Source organism: Mus pahari, chromosome 8 (genome assembly GCF_900095145.1).
Source record: "Mus pahari chromosome 8, PAHARI_EIJ_v1.1, whole genome shotgun sequence".
Classification (NCBI taxonomy): Eukaryota; Metazoa; Chordata; class Mammalia; order Rodentia; family Muridae; genus Mus; species Mus pahari.
The window spans coordinates 41,082,553-41,108,988 of record NC_034597.1 but is presented as its reverse complement, the minus strand read 5'-3'; the positions used below and the strand labels follow the sequence as shown (position 1 = coordinate 41,108,988).

Here is a 26,436-nt window from a genome sequence, read left to right as displayed (position 1 = left end):
CTTCCCCTTCTCCTCTCCTACCTAGTTCCTTCTCTCCATCTATCTTCTATAACTATTTTGTTCCCCATTTCCGTGAAATTCAAACATCCTTACTTGTGCCTTCCTTAATTTTTTAGCTTCTTTGAGTCTGTGGAGTGAGCACGGATATCCTACATTTTATGGCTAATATTTATTTATAAATAAGTACATATCATGTATGTTCTTTGGGGAATGGGTTATCTCACTTGGGGTGATATTCTTAAGATCCATCCATTTGTCTAAAAATTCATTATGTCTTTGTTTTTAATAGCTGAATAATAATCCATTGTATAGATGTACCACATTATTTTTTTATCCATTTTTCAGTTGAGGAACATCTAGTTTTTTTCCAGTTTCTGGCCATTACAAATAAAGCTGCTATATACATAGCTGAGCAAATATTTTTGTGCTATGGTGAAGCATTTATGGTATATGTCAAGGAGTAGTACAGATAGGTCTTGAGGTAGTTTTTGAGAAGCTGCACAAACTAGCTGCACAGGTTTACACTCACACCAGCAATGGAGTGCTCCACATCTTCACCAGTATGTGCTATCTCTTGAGTTTTTTATCTTAACCATTCTGACCAGTGTAAGATGTTGTTTTAATTTGATTTTCCCTGATGACTAAGGATATTGAATATTTATTTAAGTGCTTTTCATCCATTTGAGATTTCTCTGTTGAGAATTCTCTGTTAAGTTCAGTATACCCCATTTTTAATTGGGTTATTTGGGTTCTTGGAGACTAACTTCTTGAGTGCTTTGTAAATTTTGGATATTAGCCTTCTGTCAGATGTAGGGATGGTGAAGATCTTTTCCCAATCTGTATGCTGCTGTTTTGTCCTATTGACTGGGCCCTTTGTCTTACAGAAACTTTGCAGTTTCATAAGGTGTCATTTATTAATTGTTGATCTTGGAACCTGAGCCATTTTTCTGTTCAGGAAAATGTCTTCTGTATCAATGCAATCAAGGGCATTTTCCGTTTTCCCTTCTATGATATTTATTCTATCCAGTTTAATACTTAGGTCCTTGATTGACATGGACCTGAGTTTTGTGCAGGGTGACAAATATATTTTATTCTGCTACATGTAGACATCAGTTAGAGCAGCATCATTTATTGAAGATGCTTTCTTTTTTACATTGTATAGTTAGTTCTTCTAGTCTATTCCAATGTTGTCTTTTCTTTTTGCAATTTCCGTACAATTTTTATTATTTTAACATTGCAGTATAATTTTAAGTCAATCAATGTGGTATTCCCAGAATGGCTCTTTTTACTCACAATTGCTTAGGTAACTCAAATTTTTGTATTACCATATGAAGTTTGGGATTAGATTTGCTATTGATTTGAAAAATATCATTTATAATTTTGGTGGAAATTTCATAGATCACATAGATTACTGTTACTGGAAAGGGCAAATAGTAGAAAAGATAACACACTAAGTTGTCTTTATTGAGAACAGCAACAACAAAAAGAGGCTTTCTTACCTTATCACTCTTCTTCTTATCTCTTATCTCATAGAATATTTACTTTAGAGAACTTGCATTCTCCCTCCAGGGGGCATGGGAGGGGTATATGTCTTTGAGATATATAACCATCAAAGAGCATAGTGCTCTCCACTCTCAGCTTATGTATATGCAGGATCTTAACTTCTCACAGCTTAATGTTTCCTTTGTATAAAGTCAGTCAGCAAAAACAGATGTAGTCCTACCTACCAGCTGACTATAGGTTGATCTTTGCTCACAGACTTTGCTGTCAGAGCCCTTAGAGCAATATATATTTTTGTCTTGATAAAATGTATGCAATTTATTGTAGTCTTCTTACTACATAAAAGTAAAGAACTTTTGCCATGTTTACAATTATTTAACATATTCTTTGTGGCACACATTATGGCTTAATGCTTATTCAGAAACAAAATTATTTTGCTTCTTTTCTGCCTCTGGGGTGAGATTTCTGTGTTAACATTAGACTTGTTTTTAGATATACTTTTATTTTCCCAACAAATCAAGCTTTTAAGAGCTGACAATTCTATCATTAATATCTAATAGTCCCTTATACTCTTACATATTCTAGGAAATAATAAAAAAGAACAAAGTCCTAAGTGAAATCAGTTAGCTGCTTTTCATTTTTCTTCCTGTTTGTTTTATTTTTAAGACAAGCTCATATTTCAGACTTTTGACTGGACTAAAACTGATGATCATCCTGTGTTAGCCTCTGGAGTTCTGGAATTACAGATTGATACCATCATGACTGGTTACTTTTCCTTTAATAAATAAGGCAAAATGAGATTATTTTTTAAAATAAGAGTGCAAATTTTACATTTTCAGTAACTTTTTCATTGCATGTTTCATATCTCTGTTCCTCAGACTGTATATCACAGGATTAAGGAGTGGAGTAACCACAGAATAAAACAGAGTCACAAGCTTTTGCACTCCAGCTGCGTGTTCAGATGTTGGGCTCACATACATGACCATCACTGAGCCATAGAAAAGAGAAACCACAGTCAAGTGTGACCCACAAGTGGAGAAGGCCTTTCTTCGTCCAGCTGCTGAAGGGACCCTGAGCACAGCCCTCATTACTAGAGCATAAGACCCCATGATAAAGAAAAATGGAACAAATAAAAGCAGGGAACTTAAAGTAGAGCTAGTCATCTCAATTAAAGAATTTCTCACACAGGTGAGGGCCAACAGAGGGCCTGGGTCACACAGGAAGTGGTCTATAATTCTGGACCCACAGAAGGACATCTGGGAGATGATGATGATGGGAACAGGGAACCAGAGGAAACCAAGCACCCAGCAACTGATCACAAGGGTGTTGCAGAGGTGCCTAGTCATGAGAGAAGGATAATGTAGCGGTCTACAGATGGCAAGGTATCGATCAAATGCCATAACTGCCAGAAAAAAGCATTCTGTAGAACCCAAGGAGAAGAAGAAATAGAACTGCAGGAAACATCCAGAGAAAGAGATGACCTTGTTTTCAGAGAGGAAGTTGGCTAACATGTTGGGTACTGTGGAGGTGACATACCAGATCTCCAGGAAGGAGAAGTTGGCCAGTAGGAGGTACATGGGGGTGTGAAGTTTCTGATCATAGCACACAGCACAGATGATGGACGCATTGCCCATGAGGGTAAGGAGGTAGACAATGAAGAAGAGCACAAAGAGGAGAATTTGCCCCTCCCTGGGGCAGGGGAAGCCCAGGAGGATGAAGCCAGTGATGGTGCTGGAGTTGCTGGGGCTGCTAAAGGCTTTCATCTGTTTGTGCCCTGTGAAAGCACCAGAAATTATCAAATGCCAGTTCAAAGAGAAATTACAACCAGGAAATATTTTCAAGTCATTTTTCCAGAATTGCAAACATTTATGTACCAAATGTCACTTTTTTGTTTAATCTTAAATTCTCGTGCTGGGTATAGTTTTGGTCTGTAGAACACAGTATCAGAGAACATCAACACAAAGACACAGAAATTTTCTTTTTTTGCAGTGAGTGACACTTTGTATAATAAATATAATATAACATAATGTGTATAGTTTAATAAACCATAAAACACCATTCTTAGACTATCCCACCTAGACTATCCCTACCTATTGTTACATCGCTCATTTTCATTTATGACAATTGCTTCCTCTTTCCTTTTTACTTCATGTCACTTCAAACCTAGTATATACTTCTGAACAATCTTTCTTGGTTTTTCCCGTTTTTGTATTTTCCACAAATGAAAGTGACTCTTTTGTCATTCATCTCCACAGTATACAGCATTTATCACTGAGCTAATATTTTATGACTCCCATTGGCATATGTGAATTATTACAATGTCTTCACCCTCTAGGGTGAAGGGCTTTACCTCATCCTGGGCAATGGTAGAAGTTGTATTTTAACAACTTTCCTTCCTATCTTTGTCACAGTGGATGGGGCTCTCTTATTTTCTTCAGAATGGACTGTTGTATTAAACATGTTTTTCTTTCAACAAAAATATTCATTAGAAGATCATGAATATTGTACATGCATTGTTTTAGGAGACTACTTTAGCATAGATTAAAACTGACAGTCACTCTTAGAAGTTCACTATAGGGAAAGCAGCCTGTGATCAGTATTATGATTTAAACTAAAGGTTTCTTTTTTTTAATTTTCTTTTTAAATTTTAAAACAATTTTCTTTTATTAAATATCGATTCTTTTCTCATACAACATGCCCTGATTATTATAGTGTTCCCTTCCTCTGCTTCTCCCAGTTACTCCCCACTTCTCCCTTCCAGATATACTCTCTTCCTGTCTCTCATTAGAAAAAACTGGCTTCTAATAGATAACAACCAAGCATGAAAAAATAAAATTTAAAAGATGAGCCCCAAACTATCATATCAAAGTTGGACATTGGAATGTGACAGGAGCAAAAGAGGCACAAGAGCAGGCAAAGAGTCAGTCCTACTCATTTTCATAGTCAGGAGTCCCATAAAAATGCTAACCTTATAACTCTAGTATACATATAGAGGACCCGGTACAGACCCGTATAGGCCCTGTGCTTGCTGCTTCTGTCTCTTTGATCTCTTATGCACCTTGAAAATTTGAATTACCTTAGTAGATGTTTCTTAACTCTACGTCTTGCTTTACTATGCCTCTTCTCAAAGCAAATTATGAAAGGGTATAGTTACAGATTTCTAAGGAAATTTTGTCGTGAGTTTAGCAGTTTCCTTGAGAAGTTACTTGTTTTTAAGTTATTGGGAATCATGTACATTTTACAGGCAGAAATCGTCCAGTAAGAATTTAGAAAATGAATCAATGACAGAGAGAGAGAGAGAGAGAGAGAGAGAGAGAGAGAGAGAGAGAGAGAGAGAGAAAACAGAGTTCACAGGTGATGAGGTGAAGCAGTAGAACAGAGACTTTATGAGGAATATTATTTTCTGATATATTGATTTATGTTATCTGATAATGCAATATATCAGTTTTGGTTAAAAGATTAATTAATTAATTAATATTAATAGTTGTATTTCACTTCTGTTAAAGCATTTTTATAAGCAATAAGAGTAGATGCAGCTGAGGCATAGAATCAACAATTATATTTACTGAAGTAGATATTTGACTTTATGTTATGAGTATAATCATCAAAGTTCTGGCTCCAAATCCAGTTATGTGAAAGGTGGCTTCTATAATGCTGGTACAATTAAGTTCCTTTGGGAAGAAACATGAAAAGTTTCTTCCTCCTTCTTTTTCTTTTCCTTCTTTTCCTCCTTCTTTTTCTTTCTATCCCAAACAGTGCTTGGGCATACCTTAAATTAGAATGACTATGGACAGTTATATTTCCACAAAATGGCTTTATGGTTTTCTTTTTCTTTTTAAAATTTTTTGAGTGAACTTTTTATTTATTTACTTATTTATTTATTTATTTATTTTACATTTCAAATGTTATCTCCTTTCCTAGTTTCCCCTCTGAAAATCCCCTATCCCCTCACCCTCCCCCTGCTCACCAACCCACCTATTCTTGCTTTTTGGCCCTGGCATTCCCTATACTGGGGCATAGAACCGGCACAAGACCAAGGGCCTCTCTTTCCGTTGATTGATTGATGACCATCCTCTGCTACACATGCAGCTAGAGCCATGTGTTTTCTTTGATTGGTGGTTTAGTCTCAGGTAGCTCTGGGAGTACTGGTTAGTTCATATTGTTGTTCCTCCTATGGGGATGCAAACCCCTTCAGTCCCTTGGGTCTTTTCTCTAGCTCCTTCATTGGGGTTATGTTTTTCTAAATTCAATTACCCCAACCATCTACGCTACACTTAGATATTCAACTTGTATTTTCTCCTTCTGTTTTTTTATTTATTTTATTTATTTATATTTCAAATGTTGTCCCCCTTCCCTGTCTCCCCTTTGCAAACCCCCCACTCCATCCCCCCTCCCTTTGCCTCTATGAGGGTGCCCTATCACCCACCCACCCACCCACCCACCCACTTCTGACTCACCTCTCTAGCATCCCCTTATGCTGGGGCTTTAAAAAACCTTTGTAAATAGGACATGCATAAGAAATATGAAAAATATTGTTTTCATTGTCTGCTGTTTAATACAAATCAATCTTAATTTTCCTTTTCAATGTCATAATTATTCAAGGAGTCTGACTACAATCTATATGAAAAATTCAAAACAGTAAGCCATCAGATGAAAGGCAGACTATCAGAAGAGAAGCAAGTCAATGAAATTTTTTAAAATGGGATTTGTAGACTCTTTAATACTTTGGAACTCACAAATTTTGTATAAAAGATTCTCTCTGTTTGAGTCTTTGTTCCATGTTGTTGTTGGAAAGAATGACTACCTCTGGGTCTCTGCCCACATGTGTTCCTGCTGGCCCAGTGCTGCCTGCCTTATCCAGATTGCTGGATGCTATGTTTACTTAGTCCAACTATTCTAACCCCATTTATAGGAATACAGAAACATTGGTTTTCCTGGGCTCCAAACCTACTGTGTGCATTTGCTGAGTACCTCAACACAGGGTATCCCAAGCACTTTGCCTGCAGTAAGGTTTATAGAGCTTTAAGCTGTTAATTATCATATTTGCAAATGATTGATCTTATATACTTTTATTTGTGTTTGTTAATTAGAGAACTGGTTAATAGTGTTCCTTGCTACTATTTTCTTCCCAAAATTCCCATAAAAGTAGCAAATCTTCTTACCAAATAATAATCTTTTAATTTGTTTAAAAATTAAAAAGCTTATTTTAACCATAAAAAGATTCTCTCTGATCTTTATCTACTTTCAGATATTTTTTTTGACTTCAGTGACAGTAGGCTCATGAAACTAAGAAAATTTTCCAATATTTTATTAGTTTATATCCTAATTTATGACTTTAATTATTTTAGTACTTCTGTTAAAGAATAGACTCTGTTCCTTATGTCATAAAGCTATACTTCCTAAGTATCTTTTCCACTCAGATTTTAAGGTCCTATAACTAGGAATTGAGATAATACTTCAACTAGAAAGATTTATTTCATTTGAAGTTAAATTTTAAAACAGGTATAAACATTTTAATGTACACTATTATACTTTTCTCATGCACGATGAAAAATATTAAAACTTTACCTAGTTCTAAAGAGTGGCAGAGACAAAATTTGGAGCTAAGACAAAAGGATGGACCATTCAGAGACTGCCCCACTCGGGGGTCTATCCCATAATCAGCCACCAAATGCAGACGCTATTGCATACGCCAGCAAGATCTTGCTGAAAGGACCCTGATATAGCTGTCTCTGTGAGGCTATGCCAATGCCTGGCAAATATAGAAGTGGATGCCCACAGTCATCTGTAGGATAGAACACAGAGACCCCAATGGAGCATCTAGAGAAATTACCCAAGGAGCTGAAGGTGTCTGCAACCCTATAGATGAAATAACAATATGAACTAATCAGTACCCCCAGAACTTGTGTCTCTAGCTGCATATATAGCAGAAGATGGCCTAGTCAGCCATCGTTGGTAAGAGATGCCCCTTGGTCTTGCAAACTTTATATGCCCCATACAGGGGAATGCCAGGGCCAAGAAGTGGGAGTGGGTGGGCAGGGGAGCAGGGTCGGGGGAAGGTATAGGGAATATTCGAGATAGCATTTGAAATGTAAATGAAGAAAATATCTAATAAAATAAGTTAAACAATCTTTTAACCATGTTCTGCCTCTTGTTGGAGATCTCCTTATGTTAATGAATGGAGAACTGATTCAAGGGGAAACTAGCTCTAACATATGAAAAGAACTCCCTGATTCTACATTTCATTACATTAAAGCAAAATTCTTCTTAAGCTTAAAGGTTTAACATCAACTCAGAGACAGATCATTCAATCCTTTGAAAGGCAAATGATTGGATATTTAGTCAAGGTATTTTGCAGCATATTCTAAAAAGCTGTAGTTTGAAGAATTGCTATTCTAACAATTTAAAGATATTTTCAGTATTTTTGTATAGTTCATTTCCATACTTATTTTAATGGTGGGTGTCTTTATCTGTGTTGATTGTCATAGCAAATCTATCAATGCCTTGCTGTTTCTATTGTGAAAACAGGAACCATGTAATTTTCCTGCTCCTCCCATGTACCGCTGTCACCTCCTAAACTTACCTTCTTATTCCTCCACTCAAATTTCTTTAGAAGTATCCTTACTCATATGCTTGTCTTTCTATATTTCATTTTTTTCTAAATAGCATCATAATATTTTAAAACCCAAATGCATGTTAGACATTTGAATAAAACCATTCTTTTTCAGAATAAGACTGTTAGTTCTCATCGAGCTTCTGTAGAAATGGCATATGAAAATAATTTTGGGTTAGCCAGCTCTGACTTTGTGCAGAGTAACATACTCAGCTAGACTGCACTGTTACTCACCTTGCATTGCTTAGCTTTTCTGTGCAGAAGATGTTTACTCATCTGAGCTGGAGAAATCAAATATGTGCCTCACTAATTAAAGCAACAACAACAATAAACTTAGGGTTGGGGAAAATTACCTTGATGGAGAGTACTTGATTAGCTTATGCAAGGCACCGGTCTGCACCCTTAACAACAAACACATATAGTCTCATATAGAGACACACACAGAGATACACACAGAGATGCTACCTCACTCTTCCCACAAGTTTAGCAGATTCAGCTTCCATCAACTGTAGATCCTGTGAGCATAGATATGACATCGTGCTTGAGAACCTAGGGTATTTGGAATATTACTTATCTCTTTGGGGGATTTGTTTCCTTGTTAATTAGCCAACCATTAGAAACTTGTAAAGTCTGTATGAATGAGGTAGGCTGTCACACAATGTAAAAGAAAGGCATTGTCTGGATATTTTAATTTTGCTTCAGAGTCTTATTGCCAAAGTTTATTGTCTTCACAGACAGTCCAGAATCACATCACAGAATAATTTTGTCATTTTGTTTATCTGTGCAGATAAAGCATGGAAACGCCACATCTGTAATGCTGTGCAATTATTTGTAAAAATGTTTTAAAAGGATAATTGTCCAAATTGTAACAAATAGTACAAAGTTGTGTTTAGTAGCGAAAACTCCTGAATTTAGAGCTAAGGATTTTCTTTACTAGCCATAAGAAACTAATATTGTCAGTGTTTTTAGCTATAACATAAGCATAAGTATGTCAATTTAAGGGCTATGGAAGTATCTTGACAGCTTCTGACCAGAAGGAATATAAGGAACATTGGTTTTATGTCAGAAATTCAGAAAGCTGTGGAGGCTATTAGATTCTACAACTACATTATTATTTTATTTTTCTAAGCCTGTATTGTTACCTGTATTAGAGAAAGAAATCCAAGATGAAGTATCTTAGAAGTTTGCCTTTTTATTCTTACTTTCTTAGAGTAGATAGTTTTCTTTTTAAATTTTTTGATAACAACCAGAGAGGAGGAAAATATGAAGGTAATGATAAGGAAGACACTTAACCTTTTCCATTGAGGATGTAGAATTATAAACAGACCTGTCTGGAAATGTTGATCATTTTCCCAGGTCCTTAAGGATCCATTTACCGATTCTGGAAGAGCAGTGTCAGGGGACAGCTCTATGATTGTTTCTCACTTTCTTTAGGGTTGTGCCTTAATTTCTGCCTCTCTCTCTCTCTCTCTCTCTCTCTCTCTCTCTCTCTCTCTCTCTCTCTCTGCATATGTGTGTGTGGTGATATTTTTTGTGTTCCAAGCACCTCACAGAAGTTTAATTAAAACATTAATAATATAATTGATTTATTTATTAATTATTAAGGAACTCTGTTTCTAACTCCTATAAGTGTACTTACTATAGAGTCAATTAAAAATAAATATTCCCAGCCTGAAAGGAAGGGATTGCAGCATCCACCACTCTCAGATATGCTTCAGCTCTATCTGTGCTTGTCGGACACTTGGTTAAGCTGTGTCTCTTTTGAAAGAATGTAACATTTGCACTAATTATTTGAGAATTTGATAACTTTATTTTATCATATTCACCCTACACCACTTTCTCCCTAATTCCTCCCATATCCATCTCTATCCACTTATCTTTTCATTTAATTAATATTGTTACCTGCATGCACATATATTAATATATAAATACAATCAGCTGAGTTTATTTAGTGTTGCACCTAAGTATATACTTTTAAGGTGATCACATAGTTTTGGATAACCAATTGGGGAACCTACTTGAAGGAGCCTGGTTCACCTAGGGATGATGCCTTATAAATATTTCACTCATGCACATTGATACATGAACTGACATTTTTATTGTGCAGGTACTGTTTGGGTTGACCATATTGTTAAGGTTTTATGAGTGTAGCTTTCCTGTCTAATATAGAAGATACAACCTAACAACAGATACACTAGTCTTTTGACTTTTACAATGTTTCTTCTCCTTCTTCTGAGATGTCCTCTGAGCATTAGGTTATACCTTAAGGGATTTAAAATAAAGTTACAAAAATAAGTAGCCTTTCTATATATCAACAACACACATGCTGAAAAAGTGAATCTGTACATACTCTCATTCACAAGCATCTCAAAATAAAAACCATCTAGAAATAAGCCTTAACAGGGGGTGAAAGACCTTACAATGAAGACTTTAATTCTCTGAAGAGAGAGATTGAGGACATACAGTTTTTCCTGCCAACTGTTTTAAGTGAAATGAACCAGGCACAGAGAAACAATCAGTAGAATCTATGAGGTATCTTAATAAGTCAAATTCATAGAGGTTCAGAGCAAAATAGTGGTTACTCAAGACTAGGAAAAGTCCTGAAGAGGCAGAGATGGGTACCAATTGATCACTGGACATTAAGTTACAGTAAGATAGTAAGATATTATCACATACTGTTGCCAAATGATGTTCTATTAAAATATAAATTTTTTATTTATTATCTTACATACATTTAATTATAAAAGTTCTAAATACTTTTTGGCATTTACATGAGTGGCTGGTTCATAGAAACGAAGCCGCATGAGGTAACTCTTCAGAACAAGCTTTATTTGTAGATGTACAGGTTCATGGCTACATCCAGCCAGGAGTCCCATAAATGAGACAGTGTAGAAGAGATACAGAATCATACTAGAAGAAGCATTATGAAATCATGAAGGCAGAGAGAAGCTTCAATTCGGGAGAAGAAAGTAGAGTTTCTATCTCTTTTATGTTTTGAAGGATCAAGCCTGGCCTAGCTTACATGACAGGAGTCAAAAGGCAGGAAGGGATTGATAATAAATTGCCTTAGTCTTGGAAAGCAGATGGAAAGCTGACTTTGCCTTCCTGCTTTACCTGTGAGTGCTAACAATTACAGTGACATTTGTTGGGGTTTTGTCCTACAAGGGAGACTGCAGGGTATGTGGCCTGCTGGCACCAAGAAAAACCAGGTAAGCCCTTGCCTTCCATATCCCCTTAAAGCATACTCAACAATCTTTAACTGTAACCCACCCCCTGGACTCTATTTTCCTACTTGAAACTCTGACTGCTTTTGTGGAGGCCTGCTAACACCAGAGACCACAGACCATGCTGATTCTAGGGATCCAGAGGCAAGGTTAGCATCCAAAACCCCAGAGGTGATGCAGGCCATAAAACCCCAGGCAAGATACTCTACTAGATGTGAGCACTCACTAGTTACCAGAAACTCAGACCACTCAGACCAAAAGACAGAGAAGAAAGAGAAACCAAGAGAAAAAATATGAAAACACCCATCCAAAAAGATAAACTCAGAAATCAGCATCTAAACCTGTATAACTACAAATCCCAGATGGCTAAAGGACAGCGTATGAACACAATCGACAAACAGCCAGGGCAACATGGCACCACTGGAGCCAAGCTATGCTTCTAGAGCAAGCCCTAGATATCCTAACACAGCTGAATTACAAGAAGATAACCTGAAATCCATACTTATGAAGATGATTGAGGTCTTTAAAGAGGAAATGAATAAATCCCTTAAAGAAATACAGGAAGTACAGTTAAATAGGCAAAGGAAATGAATAAATCTCTTCAAGATCTGAAAATCAAAATAGAAGTAATAAAGAATACATAAACTGCTGTAATCCTGGAGATGGAAAAAACTAGGTAAGGGAACAAGAACTATAAACACAAGTATCACCAACAGAATACAGGGGATGGAAGAAAGAAGCTTAGGTGTAGAAGATATGATAGAAGAAAATGTTAAATCAGAAAATATTTTCAACAAAGTTATAGAAGAAAATTTTCCTATAGAGATCCCATATGAGAATGAGATGTCTACAAACATAAAAGATTTTCAGAACACCAAACAGATTGAACTAGAAAAGAAAATCCTCCTGCCACATAATAATCAAAACCCTAAAGGTACAGAACAAAGAAAGAAAATTAAAAGCTGACAGAGAAAAAGTCCAAATATCATCTAGAGGCAGGCCTATTTAATTATACCCAACTTCTCAGTAGGTATTCTAAAAGCCAGAAGGCAGATGTATTGCAGTCAATTAGAGACCACACAGGTCAGCCCAAACTACTACACATGTAAAAATTTTGATCAGCATATATGGAGAAAACAAGATATTCCACAACAAAATCAAATTTAAAAAATCTTTCCACTAGTCCAGCCATATAGAGGATACAAGAAAGAAAATCCCAACACAAGGAGGCTAACTACATCCAAGGAGACACACAGAGAGAGAGAGAGAGAGAAGGAGAGAGAGAGAGAGAGAGAGAGAGAGAGAGAGAGAGAGAGAGAGAGAACACACTACTACAAACATCAAAATAACAAGAATTAAAGATCATTAATATTTATCAAAATAAATGTACTCAATTCCCCAATAAAAAGACATGGGCTAACAGAATGGTTGGGAAAACAGGATCCACCATTCTGCTGCATATGAGAAACACACTTCAGAACTAAGGAGAGAATTACCTCAGAGTAAAAGACAGAGAAATGATATTTTTTCAAGAAAAAACACCCAAGAATCAAGCTGGAGTAATCATTCTAATATCTAATAAAGTAGACTTTCAACCAAAATTAATCAAAAGAGAGGAAAATCTATGAAGATGACATCTCAATTCTGAATATCTATGCCTCAAATGCAAGGGCACCCACATCTGTAAAGAAACATTACTAAAGCTTAAATCATTCATCAAACCCCACACATTAATACAGGGTGACCTCAACACCCCACTCTCACCAATGGACAGTTCATCCAGACAGAAACTAAAAAAAGAAATAATGAAACCACCAGAGGTTATGAGTCAAGCTGACCTAAATATTTCAGCCCCAAACAAAAGAATATACTTTCCTCTCAGTACCTCATGGAATCATCTCCAAAACTGACCATATGCCTGGTCACAAAGAAAGTCTCAATAGATATGAGAAAATGAAAATAACCCATTCTATCTTATCAGAATACCATGTATTAAAGCTCTACTTCACAAACAGAAACAACATAAAGCCTACAAACTCATGGAAACCAAACAAGTCTACATAATGTCCACTGGACCAAGAAAGAATTAAATAAAAAAAATTAAAAACTGTCTAGAATTCAGTGAAAATGAAGGTACACATTACACAGACTTATGGGACACAATGAAAACAGTGCTAATAGGAAGTTCATAGCACTAAGTGCATTCATAGAGCATTTGGTCTCACATTAGTGATGTAATAGCACACCTGAATGTTCAAATCAACAACAACAAGAAGAACTGAAAAAGAGTAAACAGAAGGAAATAATCAGATTCAGGGTTGAAACCAATTAGAAACAAAGAGAACAAACTGTACAAAAAAATCAATGAAGCAAAGAGATGGTTCTCTGAGGAGTCAACAAGATAGACAAACCCTTAGCTAAAAGGTATAAGGCAGAGAGACAGTATCCAAATTAACAAAACCAGAAAAGAAAATGTAGGCATAACAACAGACATTGAGGACCTTTAAAGCATCATTAGATCTTACTTCACAAGCTAGTACGCTACAAAATTGGAAAATGTAAAGGAAATGGATTATTTTCTTAGTAGATACCATGTATGAAAATTAAATCAAGATCAAGTAAACTATTTGAATAGTCCTATAACACTCAAGGAAATAAAAGTAGTCATTAAAAGTCTCCCCAGGGCAGATGGCTTTAGTGCAGAATTCTACCAGACTTTCAAAGAAGAGTTAATATCAATACTTTTCAAATTATTCCACAAAAAAATAGAAACAACAACAACAACAAAAAAACCCAAACCAATGCCAAACTCATTTTGTGAAGCTGCAGTTATCCTGATACCTAAACCACATGAAGATTCAGCAAAAAAGAGAATTTCAGACCATTTCCCCTTATGAAATTGATGCACAAAATACTCAATAAAGTACTCACAAACCAAATTCAAGAAAACTTCAATAACATCATACACGTGTAGGTTCTATATGGTTCAATATTTGAAAATCCACCAATGTAATCCACTATATAGATGAACTGAAAGAAAACAAATACCATGTGATCATTTCATTGAGAGCTGAAAAATTCTCTGACAAAATCCAACACTCCTTCAAGATAAAAGTCTTGGAGAGACTAGAGATATAAAGTGAGTTCCTTAAAACAATAAAGGCAATATACAACAAGCCAATTGTCAACATCAAATTAAATGAAGAGAAATTTAAAGCAATTCCACTAAAAATAGGGACAGTCTAAGGCTGGTCACTCTCTCCATATCTATGGAATACAGTACTTATATTTTAGCTAGAATAATAAGATAATTGAAGGTGATCAAGAGGATACAATCAAAAAGGAATGAGTCAAAGTATTCCTATTGGCAGAAGATATTATAGTATATATAAGTGACTCCACAAATACTACCAGGGATCTTCTACATCTGATAAACACACTACAAAAGTGTCTAGATCCTTCCTTCCATCTCATCTCCAAACTTTGTCTCTGTAACTCCTTACATGGGTATATTGTTCTCCATTCTAAGGAGGGAAAGTATCCACATTTTGGTATTCCTTCTTCTTGAGTTTCATGTGTTTTACAAACTGTATCTTGGGTATTCTAAGTTTCTGGTCTAATATCCACTTATCAGTGACTGCATATCATGTGAGTTCTTTTGTGATTGGGTTACCTCACTCAGGATGACATCCTCCAGATTCATCCATTTGCCTAAGAATTTCATAAATTCATTGTTTTTAATAGCTGAGTAGTACTCCATTGTGTAAATGTACCAACCACATTTTCTGCATCCATTCCTCTGTTGAGGGACATCTGGGTTCTTTCCAGCTTCGGGCTATTATAAATAAGGCTGCTATGAACATAGTGAAGCATGTGTTCTTATTACCAGTTGGAACATCTACCCCATTCAGGGATCCATACCATAATCAACCACCGAATGCAGACACAATTGCATATGCCAGCAAGATTTTGCCAACAGGACCCTGATATAGCTGACTCTAGTGAGGGTATGCTAGTGCCTCACAAATACAGAAGTAGAGGCTCAGAGCGATCTATTGGATGGAACACAGGGCCCCCAGTGGAGGAGCTAGAGAAAGTACCCAAGGAGCTGAAGGGATCTGTAACCGTATAGGAGGAACAGCAATATGAACTAACCAGTATCCCCTGAGCTTGTATCTCTAGCTTCACATGTAGCAGAAGGTGGCCTAATCAGTCATCATTGGGAGGAGAGGCCCTTGGTCTTGCAAAGATTATATGCCCCAATACAGGGGAATATCAGGGCCAGGAAGCAGGAGTGTGTAGGTTGGAGAGCAGGGTGGGGGGAGGGTATAAGGGACTTTTGGGATAGCATTTGAATTGTAAGTGAAGAAAATATATAATAAAAATTGTTAAAAAGAGGCTAGATAAAAAATTAACTAAAAAAATCAGTAGCCTTTATGTATACAAACTATAAATGAGCTGAGAAAGAAATATGAAAAAAAAACACCTATCACAATAGATGCAAATAATATAAAATATCTTGTAACTTTAACCAACCAAGTGAAAGTCCTGTAATGACAAGTTCAAGTCTCTGAAGAAAGATACAGAAGGAGAAATCAGAATATGACAAGATCTTTCACGTTCATGAATCAGTAAGATTAACATAGTAAATATGACCATCTTACCAAATGTGATCTACAGTTTCAACACAATTTCCATTAAAATTCCAAGACAATTATTTGCATACCTTCAAATAACAATACTCAACTTAATATAGAAAAGTAAAAATTCCAGGATGGGTAAAACAATAAAATAACTTCTGGGGGTATTACCATCTCTGAATTCAAGCTATACTACAGGGCAGTAGTAAAAAAAACAAAAAACAAAAAACAAAAAACAAAAACAAAACTTCATGGTATTACATAAAAACGGACAGGTTGACAAATGGAATTGAATTAAAGACCCAGAAATAAACACATACACCTATAGACACTTGATTTTGAGAAATAAATGAAAACTCTACATTGGAAAAAAAGAAAGCATCTTCAACAAATGTTGCTGGTTTAATTGGTGTCTGCATGTAGAAGAATGCAAATAGATCTATATTTATCACCCTGCACAAAACTCAAGTCTAAGTGGTTTAAAGATCTCAACATAAAACCTGCTACAATAAATCTAATTAAAGGAGAAAGTGGGCAATAATCTTGAACACAATGGCAGAAGAGACAACTTTCTAAGCAGAACACCAACAACATGGGTACTAAAGTCAACATTTAAGATATGGAACTTCATGAAATTGAAAGGCTTCTGTGAAATGAAGGACACCATCAAAAGGACAAAATGGCAGCCTACAGAATGGGAAAAGTTCTTCACCAACCCTACCTCTGACAGTAGGCTGATATCCAAAACATACAAATAACTCAAGAAATTAGACATCGACAAGCCAAGTAGCCCAGTTAAAACACTGGGTTACAGATCTAAACAGAGAATTCTCAACAAAGGAATCTCTAAGTGCTAAGGAGCACTTAAAGAAATGGTTTACATCCTTAGTAGTCAGGGAAATGCAAATCAAACCCACTCTGAGATTCCATCTTAAACCCATCACAATGTCTAAATTAAAAAACTCAAGGGACAGCACTTATGGAGAAGGATATGGAACAAGGGGAACACTCCTCCATTGCTGGTGGGAGTGTAAACTTCTACAACCACTTTGGAAATCAATTAGGCACTTTCTCATAATATTAGGAATAGTTCTACCTGAAGATTCAGCTATACCACCCCTGGGCATGTACTCAAAAGATGTTCCACCATACCACAAAGCCACATGCTCAATTATGTTTATAGAAGCTTTATTTGTAATAACTAGAAACTGGAAACAACCTAGATGTTCCTAAACTGAAGAAGGAATAAAGAAAATGTGATACATCTACACAATTCAGTATCACTCAGCTATTAAAGGCAATGACACCATTGACATTTAAAGAAATTTGTAGACAAATGGATGGAACTAGAAAAATTACTCTGAGGTAACTTAGACCCATAAACACAAACATTATATGTACCCACAAGTGCACATATTAGACACAAAGCACAGTATAACCATGCTATAATCACCAGACTGAAACAAGCTAAGTAACAAGAAGGGACCCCAAGGAAGACACTTATGTCTCACTGAATAGGAGAAATAGAATAGACATTGGGGTGGATGGATGGAGGGTACTTGATGTTGGGTGTGGGCATTAGAAGAGTTATAGTGGATCTAGGGAGAGAGTAAAGGGAAAGAGAACTAGAATGAGTAGGGGCATCTCTGGGATGAGATGAAAATCTAGGATGATGGAAACTTTCAGGAATCTATGAGCATGAGCCTATCTGAGACTCCTAGCAATGGGGGATATGGAACCTGAAATGACCCCTTCCGATAACCAAAAAAAGTCCTCCAATGGAGGGATTGGGACACCAAGCTAGCCACAAAATCTTTGACCCACAATTAGTTTTGCCTACAAGAGGTATAGGGTTAAAGATGGAGCAGAAAATGAGGAAAAGGCTAACCAATGCCTGGCCAGCTTGTGGTCCATGTCATGAGAGAGAGCCCACTCCTGACATGATTAAAGATATTCTGCTATACTGAAAGTTTCTACCCTTCTGGCAAGCATTCACAATAGTAGAAGTTACAGGAATTTGTGATCTATTTTATGTGCATGGGGGGAATCAAACTCAGACCCTTTGAAAGGACAGCAAAGGTTTTTAACAGCTGAGTAAACTCTCAAGCACTCTCTGTCAACGTTTAAGATCTTTATTTTAATGGACTTTTCTTATTTTTAAGATAAGAACTTTCATCCATTTATTAAGTTCAATATCGTATCTCAAAATTCAATCTATTTGTATATAAAGAGAGCATTTAATGCTTGTCATGCTATTCTCTTACTCACTATACAGCCAGGATGACCTTAAACTTACCTTTATGCATCCAACTCCTAAATTCTGGGATTGCAGATTTTCTACTTTGTTGATCATTTAACATATTTATTCATTCAAAGTTGTGGCTCTGTCAAATCAATTTCTGAACCAGTTCCTGGTATAGCTGAGTCATAAAAATGTGTCATAAAAATGTAGGTAAAATTAAAAATTGATAGAATTTATTTCAAGGATTCTGATATGGGAAATTAGGCAAAAGTAGAAACCTCAATGAATCTATCCTTTCAAAAGTCTTTCAAATGAACACATACACACAAATTTGGAAGACAAGATTCTAAATTGTTAGTCACTTTACATGGTTTACAGTAAAATTTAGGCTAGACTATGATTTAATTAGAAACAAGAACTCTCCTAAATCTATCCTCAGTCTGCTGCTCTACGCCTTTACTAGCATTAGAGATATATACTAGAGAACATTGGGTCAGAAGTTGGGACTTGCTAGAGATTGAATACTACAATGTAAAGGATTAGATGAGTCATCTCTATATGATAAGAATATAAAGATATCGGAGACATTTAACTCCATGGAACACCTGTTTACTGATTCGTGATTTGTCACAAATGACATTGTTTGGTGTTGCCAGTTACAACTGATGAGAAGACATGTGTACCTCCCATCAATAGAGTGATTTCTATCTGTTGCAAAGAGAAGTTCCCTTGATGAGGGGTAAAAACCAATCTCATGTGTGGACAAATGTTTGTAGATTATTGTTAAAAATTATACTGGTTTAGTAAAGTTGTGGTTGTAGATTCTCATCAATAACTATGAATGAGTATACTCATACTGAATAGTTATCTTGGCTTCTTTTACCAGGCCTCAAAAGAAATGAGAATATGGGAAGTTTGTCTTTTTGGTTCTGGATCACCTCACTTATTGAATATGATATTTTCTAGATCCACCCATTTACCTGAAAAGTTCATTATTCATTTCTTTACAGCTGAATAATATTCCAAAGTGTATATGTACTATGTTTTGTCATCCTATTTAGATCATTTCCATTTTTATGCTATTATGAATAGAGCAGTAATAAATATGGGTGAGCATGTATATTAGGAGCATGATATTGGGCTTTGGGCATATGTCAATAATGAGTGTGCCTTTGGGCATATGCCAAAGGGTGGTACAGATGGGTTGTATGCAAGATTTAATTTTAGCTTTTTGAGAAATTTCCATGATGCCTGCACCAGTCTGCAAGCTCACCAGTAGGAAACAAGTGTCCTCCCTGCCTCCATTTCCTGCATTTCCTCCAGCATTTGTTGTTAGTTGCTTCATTGATTTTTGCCGTTCTGATGAGAGTAAGATGTTTTCTATAATTGTTAGGGATGATGAACATTTTTTGAAAAAGTTTAGACATTATTTCTTCTAGTGAGAAATCTCTATTCAGGTCTCAGGCCCATTTTTCTAGTAGATCACTGTTACATTTACTAGTTCTTTTTAGTTCTTTATATGTTCTGGATGTTGATCCTCTGTCAAGTGTGTGCTCCCTCTTTATCTGGTTGATTGTTTACTTAGTTGTGCTAAAAGTTTTCAGTTTCAGGAGGTTCTACTTGTCAGTTGTCAGCCTTAGTTCTTGAGCAAATTCAGGGAGTCCTTTCATAATCAAAATCATGGATGATAGTGTTTTTTAAATTTTTTTAATTTTGCTTTCTAGAAGTTTCAGCATTTCAGGTTTCAGGGGTTAGGTCTTCATTTGGAGTAAATTTTTGTGCAGGATGATAGATACAGGTCTAATTTTATTTTTCTGCATTGTTTATTGCATTGTTTTGCTAGTACCATTTATTGAAGATACGCCCCATCATAAGGTTTTGGTGTCTTTGTCAAGTACTAAGTGGCTGAAGTTATATGTGCTCATGTTTGGGTCTTCAATTTTGCTTCTTTGATCTATGTGCCTGGTTTACACCACTATGTAATTGTTTTTATTACTGTTTCTGTAATGTATCTTATGATCTGGAATTTTAATATCTCCAGCACTGTTCTTTTTCACAGGATTGTTTTGCCTATCTGGAGTCTTTTGTGGTTCCATGTGAATTTTAGGGTAGATCTTTTTATTTGTGCAAGGAATGAGATGTGGATTCTGATTGGAATTGCATCAAATCTGTAAATAGCTGTTAGAAAAAATGGGCATGTTAGTATCTACCAATACATGAGGACAAGATATCTTTCCATTTTCTAGTGTCTATCTCTATCTCTTTCTTTAGTGGTTTTTTTTTTTCTAGATATTCTGTGCTATCTTGGTTTGGTTTATTCTTAGATATTTTATTTTCTTCAAGGGTATTGTAAATAGGATTGTGTCTATAATCTTCTTTGTATATTCGTTGCTCATGTACTAAAAAACTACTGACTTGTAAAAGGTGATTCTGTGTCCTTTCACATTGCTAAATTTGTTTATCATTTTAAGTTTTCTGATAGCATTTTGGGATATCTAATATATATTAGATATATTATATTATCTAATTTATTATATTATTAATATTTGATAATATTGATATAATATAATAATTATATTATATTATATTATATTATATTATATTATATTATATTATATTATATTAATATTATGCCATCTGCACATAAGGAAAGTTTGATTTTTTCTTTCCATATTTGTAATGCTTCAATTTCTTTCTTTTGCCTTATTGCTTCAGATAGTACTACAAGCACAGTGTTGAAACTGAGTGGGGATGCGGGACACATCTGTCTCAGTCCTGATATTTTTCAAGGTTTTCTCCATTTAGGATGATGTTGCTTCTCGTATATAGCTTTTATAATGTTAATGTCAGTTCCCTCTAGCCATACAATGACAGTGTACCTTACCATATGTTTCATTCATTATGGATTCAGTGTCTGTGCTATTGGTATCATCCTTAGAAATTATTTTTCTGTGTGAACTAGTACAGGTTGTACCACTAGTGCTAGTTTGTTGATTAGATGTAGGACGGGTAGGCTAAGGTCAAAAAGTCTCCTCAGTATGTGTTTCCAAAGACAAGACTGGGTATTGGGAAAAGTAAAAACAATATTGTTCAGACTGAGCTTGTGGGCATGGCGTGAGACCTAGACTATGTCTGAGAATCAAAGGGAGTGTAGGTGGACTACATTGAAGGAATTCACCAGACTGGACCTGACTGATATGGAACCCTTGGAAGGCTTGGTGTTTGGATGTGGGCTAACCAAGTGGAGTGGGAATGACAAAGAGTGAATGTAGCTTATCTAAGTTGTGCCCTGAGTAGTGAATACAGAATCTGTGGTAGCAAGTGCAGCTGGAATTGACACATAATACCAAGGAATGAAGATGGGCCAAGAAGAAAATGAAGTCTTAGTCAAGTGGAGCCTGGACCAAGGGGGCAGGAATAGAAGAAGAGGGGAGGCAAAACATGGGTAGCTTCCTGGATTCATACCACATGTGTTGGTTGCAGGGTTCTTGGTAGAAGGGGTAGCTTAGGTTGGAAGGGTGTCCCAGAGGAACAGAGAATTTTAAAAAAAAAAGTTTTATTGAAGCTTTGTGAATTTCATATCATGTACTCCAATACCACTCATCTTTCTGTCCCTTTGTATCTGCCCTCTACTCTTGCAACCCTCTCAAAAGAAAATAAGAAATAAAAATAGAAATAATAATAATAATAATAATAATAATAATAATAATAATAATAATAAACCCAACCAAACCAAAACCTATCACATAATGGAAGCTGCAGTATGTTACACAGTATATCTTTTTGTCCACTTTTTTTTTTTTTCGGTTTTTCGAGACAGGGTTTCTCTGTATATCCTGGCTGTCCTGGAACTCACTTTGTAGACCAGGCTGGCCTTGAACTCAGAAATCCTCCTGCCTCTGCCTCCTGAGTGCTGGGATTAAAGGCGTGCACCACCATGCCCGGCTTGTCCACATACTTTTACTTGCCAATGTTCATTGAAAAGAGTAATTGGTCTAGTTCAAGACCTCTGACTTCAGCTATATTATCAACACTGGATCCTCATCAGGACTTCTCTCAGATATCCAGTTGTTGCCCTGGGTCACGGAGATCCTGTGGTTTTGGAGCTGAAGGATTGGTTTCTTCACACACCCCAGCAGTTCTTAAATGGGGTTGATACTAGAGTGAGCCAAGTCGAAGTCCTAGATCTGGGTCTTCATGATAGCTGAGTTGGTTAGCCGACCAGCTTTCCTGCACCTACATCAATAGGCCAAACTCTCAAGCACTGGTAGCCCCAGCTACGCAATGTCGAAGCCAGCAAGGGTGTAGGCCAGCTCTCCCACTATCATGACTTCAGAGTTTTCCAAGGGTGTGTGGTGGGGCATCTCTTCCATATCCATGCTGTCTCTCAACAGATGAGGGGTGGGATCTGCTCTCCCGTTGTCAAAATGATTAGAGGTAATGGGGAAGGAGGACATCCACCTCCTCTCTCACCCATGTCATACAGGGCAAAAGAGGAGTGGAGCCATCTCTCCCTGACTTATGCCTGGGCAGCTGCAGGAAAGGTATTGAGGTAAGGGCAGCTCTCCTGATTGCCACAGCCAATGAAGGGCAGGGCCAGCTCCGCATAGCTCTTGGATATCAACATGGTCCAAGGTGGCAGTCCAGACAAAGGATGTCCACTTGGCATTTGGTGGTAATATGGGCCGTGGACATAGGCACAGACCAAGAGGTGACCCTCAGTGTCAGCATGGGATAGGAGTTTACCATGGCCTAAGCCTACTCACATAAAGTTGTTCCTTTCCAGCCACATGTCTCCATAGTGCTCAGACTATTCTGCTTCTATTCCTTTCCCATCTTTCAATCACATACTTACTCATCTTAGTGGGTCCTGCTATAGCCAGGCCACATGGCATGCAGGCCTCTGGTTGTCTTCCTAGAGATTTTTTTTTTTAATGTATAGTCTCAAATAACCCAAGCTTCTGCTTAAAAATCACTTTATAGCTAAGATGAGTTTGAACTTCTCATCCTTTTGATCGATGAGTTTATGGGAATGTATTATCAGCATACCTGGATTTTGTAGTGCTGGAATTTGAACCAAAGAGTTGATGAATATTAGCAAGTATTAAAGAGAGTTTAAATATTCTGCACATGGGTAGCATGTATTTCTCAGTGTCATTGATCATGGATGCTGTGTTTTCTCCATCGTACTTTGGGCGTCTTTGAGAATCAGTTAGCCAATGTTCAAAATTACTTCTGGAGCATCTATTCTGTTCCTAGGTGTAGGATTTGTTTTATAGCACTAACATACACTGACTGTCCCTACTTCACCAGAAACCTCTTCAGCTAGAGATGGGGGCCCTTAAGGGAAGCTTTCGAAATACCTACACCAGATTCCATCAAAGTTCTGAGTTAGCCTCAAATAGTCACCGCTTAGATATTTCTGATTTTGTTAATTCGGATACTCTGCCTTTTAGTTAGTTTGGATAAGGGTTTGTCTAACTTGTTGATTTTCTCAAGAACTAATTCTTTGTTTCATTGATTCCTTTTATTTTTCTGTTTGTTTCTATTTTATTGATTTCAGCCCTCAGTTTGATTATTTCCTGCCATTTACTTCTCTTGTTTGAGCTCCTCCTCCTCCTCCTCCTCCTCCTCCACCTCCTCCTCCTCGTCCTCTGATTTTCTCCAGAGTTTTCTGATGTGCTGTTAAGCTGCTACTAGTATGATATCTCTCAAATTCTTTATTTAGACTCCCCTTTTTTTGGATTGGATAGTTTCTTTATTTACATTTCAAATGTTTCCCCCTTTCCAGGTCTCCCCTTTGGAAACCCCCTATCCAACTCCCCTTCCCCCTGCCTCTATGAAGGTGCTCTCACAAACACACCCACTCCTGTCCTCCTGCCCTGGCATTCCCCTACATTGGGGCATTGAACACCCAAGGGCCTCTTCTCCCACTGATGTCTAACAAGGCCATCCTCTGCCACATATGTGGCCAGCACCATGGGTAACTCCATGTGTATTCTTTGGTTGTTGGTCCAGTCCCCTGGAGCTCCAGGGGATCTGGCCTGTTGACACTGTTGCTCCCTCCATGGGACTGCAAACCTTCTCAGCTCCTTCAGTTCCTTCTCCAGTTCCTCCACTAGGGACCCCCCGAGCTTAGTCCAATGGTTGGCTGTGAACTTCATCCTCTGTCTTTGTCAGCCTTAGGCAGAGCCTCTCAGGAGACAGCCATATCAGGCTTCCATCAGCAAGCATTTCCCGGCATCCACAGTGGGGTTTGGTGACTGTATATGGAATAGTTCCCCAGGTAGGGCAGTCTCTGGATGGCCTTTCCTTCAGTCTCTGTTCCATACTTTGTCTCCATATTTCCTCCTGTGAGTATTTTGTTCACCCTTCTAAAAGGCACTGAAGCATACACATTTTATTTAGATTCTTAAAGCTGTAAGTTCTTGTTTAAGCACTGCTTTCAACATATCGCATAAGTTTGGGTATATGCTGTGTATTCATTTCCATTGAATTCTAGGAAATTTTAAAGTTCTTTATTTCTGCCTTGTCCTAGTTATTATTCAGGAGACTTGTTCAGTTTCCATGAGTTTGTAGGCTGTCTGTTGTTTCTGTTGTTGCAATCAAGCTTTAATTCATGGTGGTCTGATTGATAGGGTGCAGAGGGTTACTTCAATTTTCCAGTTTCTGTTGAGATTTGCTTTATGACAAAACATGTGCTTCATTTTGGAGAATGTTCCATGAGGTGCTGAGAAGAATGTATATTAATTTGTGTATGAGTGAAATGTTCTGTAGATATCTGTTAGGTCCATTTGGTTTACAACATCTGTTCCTTCTAGTATTTCTCTGTTTAGTTTTTATTTGGATGTTTTGTCTATTGGTGAGAGTGTGGTATTGAGGTCTCTCACTACCACTATGTGTAGGGATCAATGTGATTTAAAGCTGTAGTAGTGCTTCTTTTACAAAAGTGGGTGCTTTTGTGTTTTAGGTATAGATGTTGAGAATTGAAATGTCATGTTGGTAGATTTTACCTTGATGAGGTAAAATGTAGTTTTCTTCCTTATATCTTTTGATTAATTTTGATTGAATGTCTATTTTATTAGATATTAGAGTGACTACTCTAACTTGCTTCATGGGTCCATTTTCTCAAAACATCTTTTGCTAATTCTTTACCCTGAGGTCTATACGTGATATTGAGGTGTGTTTCTTATATGCAGCAGAAAGATGGGCCCGATTTCTGCTTCCATTCTGTTATGTCTATGTCTTTTTATTGGGGAGTCTGTGTCATTTTATTGGGGAGTTGAGCGTATTTATATTGAGATATATGAATGACTAATCATTGTTAGTTGTTGTTGTTGATAATGGTAGTGCTTGTGTCAGTGTGCATGTGTGTGTGTGTGTGTTACCCTTCTTTTGATCTTGCTGGTATGAGATTATTTATATCCTGTATTTTCATGGGTGTAGTTAGTGTCCTTGGCTTAGAATTTTCCTTCTAGCACATTATGCAGGGCTGGGTTTATAGATAGATATTGTATAAATTTGACTTGTTCATGGAATATTTTATTTTCTACATCTGTGGTGGTCGAAAGTTTTATTGGGTATAGTAATATAGTCTGATATCTGTGGTCTCTTAGAGTCTAGAGCACACTGGTCCAGAGTCTTCTGGGTTTTAGAGTCTTCATTAAGAGTCAGTTGCAATTCGAATACGTCTGCCTTTATTTGTTACTTAGTTTTTTTCTTTTGCAGCTTTTAATATTTTTTCTTTCCTGTGTTTTTAGTGTTTTGACTTTTATGTGGTGAGGGTTTTTTCTATTCCAAATATTTGGTTTATGGTAAGCTTCTTGTACCTTTATACACTTTTAGGTTAGAAAAAAATTTCTTGTATGATTTTGTTGGAAATATTTTTCTGGGCCTTTGATCTGGGAATCTTCCTCTATTCCTAGCATTCCTAGGATTGATATCGTCATAGCGTCCCAGATTTTCTTGATGTTTTGTGTCAAGAACATTGTATATTTAAATTTTTTGATACATGTATTATAGCTCCATGTATTCTAACACTAATTGTGTCCCCTAATACTGTTTGCATGAGAGGGTCTGCAAGTAGCTCCTGGGAACCTGCCCCCAATTAATTATGATTAGTAAATAAAAATGCCCGCAGCCAATAGCTGGGGAGAAGAGAAAGAGGCAGGATTTTAGGTTTGTTGGGCTTGGGACAACAAAAAGGAAGAGGGAGGA

At 36.8% G+C, this 26,436-nt stretch overlaps 1 protein-coding gene across 1 annotated transcript; it reads right to left on the bottom strand.

The window, feature by feature from the left end:
- Positions 1-2,327: 2,327 nt before the first annotated feature.
- Positions 2,328-3,263, bottom strand: LOC110325765 (olfactory receptor 11G2-like). The gene has a single exon (XM_021203871.1). The coding sequence runs from the start codon at positions 3,261-3,263 to the stop codon at positions 2,328-2,330; it is 936 nt and encodes a 311-aa protein (XP_021059530.1).
- Positions 3,264-26,436: the final 23,173 nt, after the last annotated feature.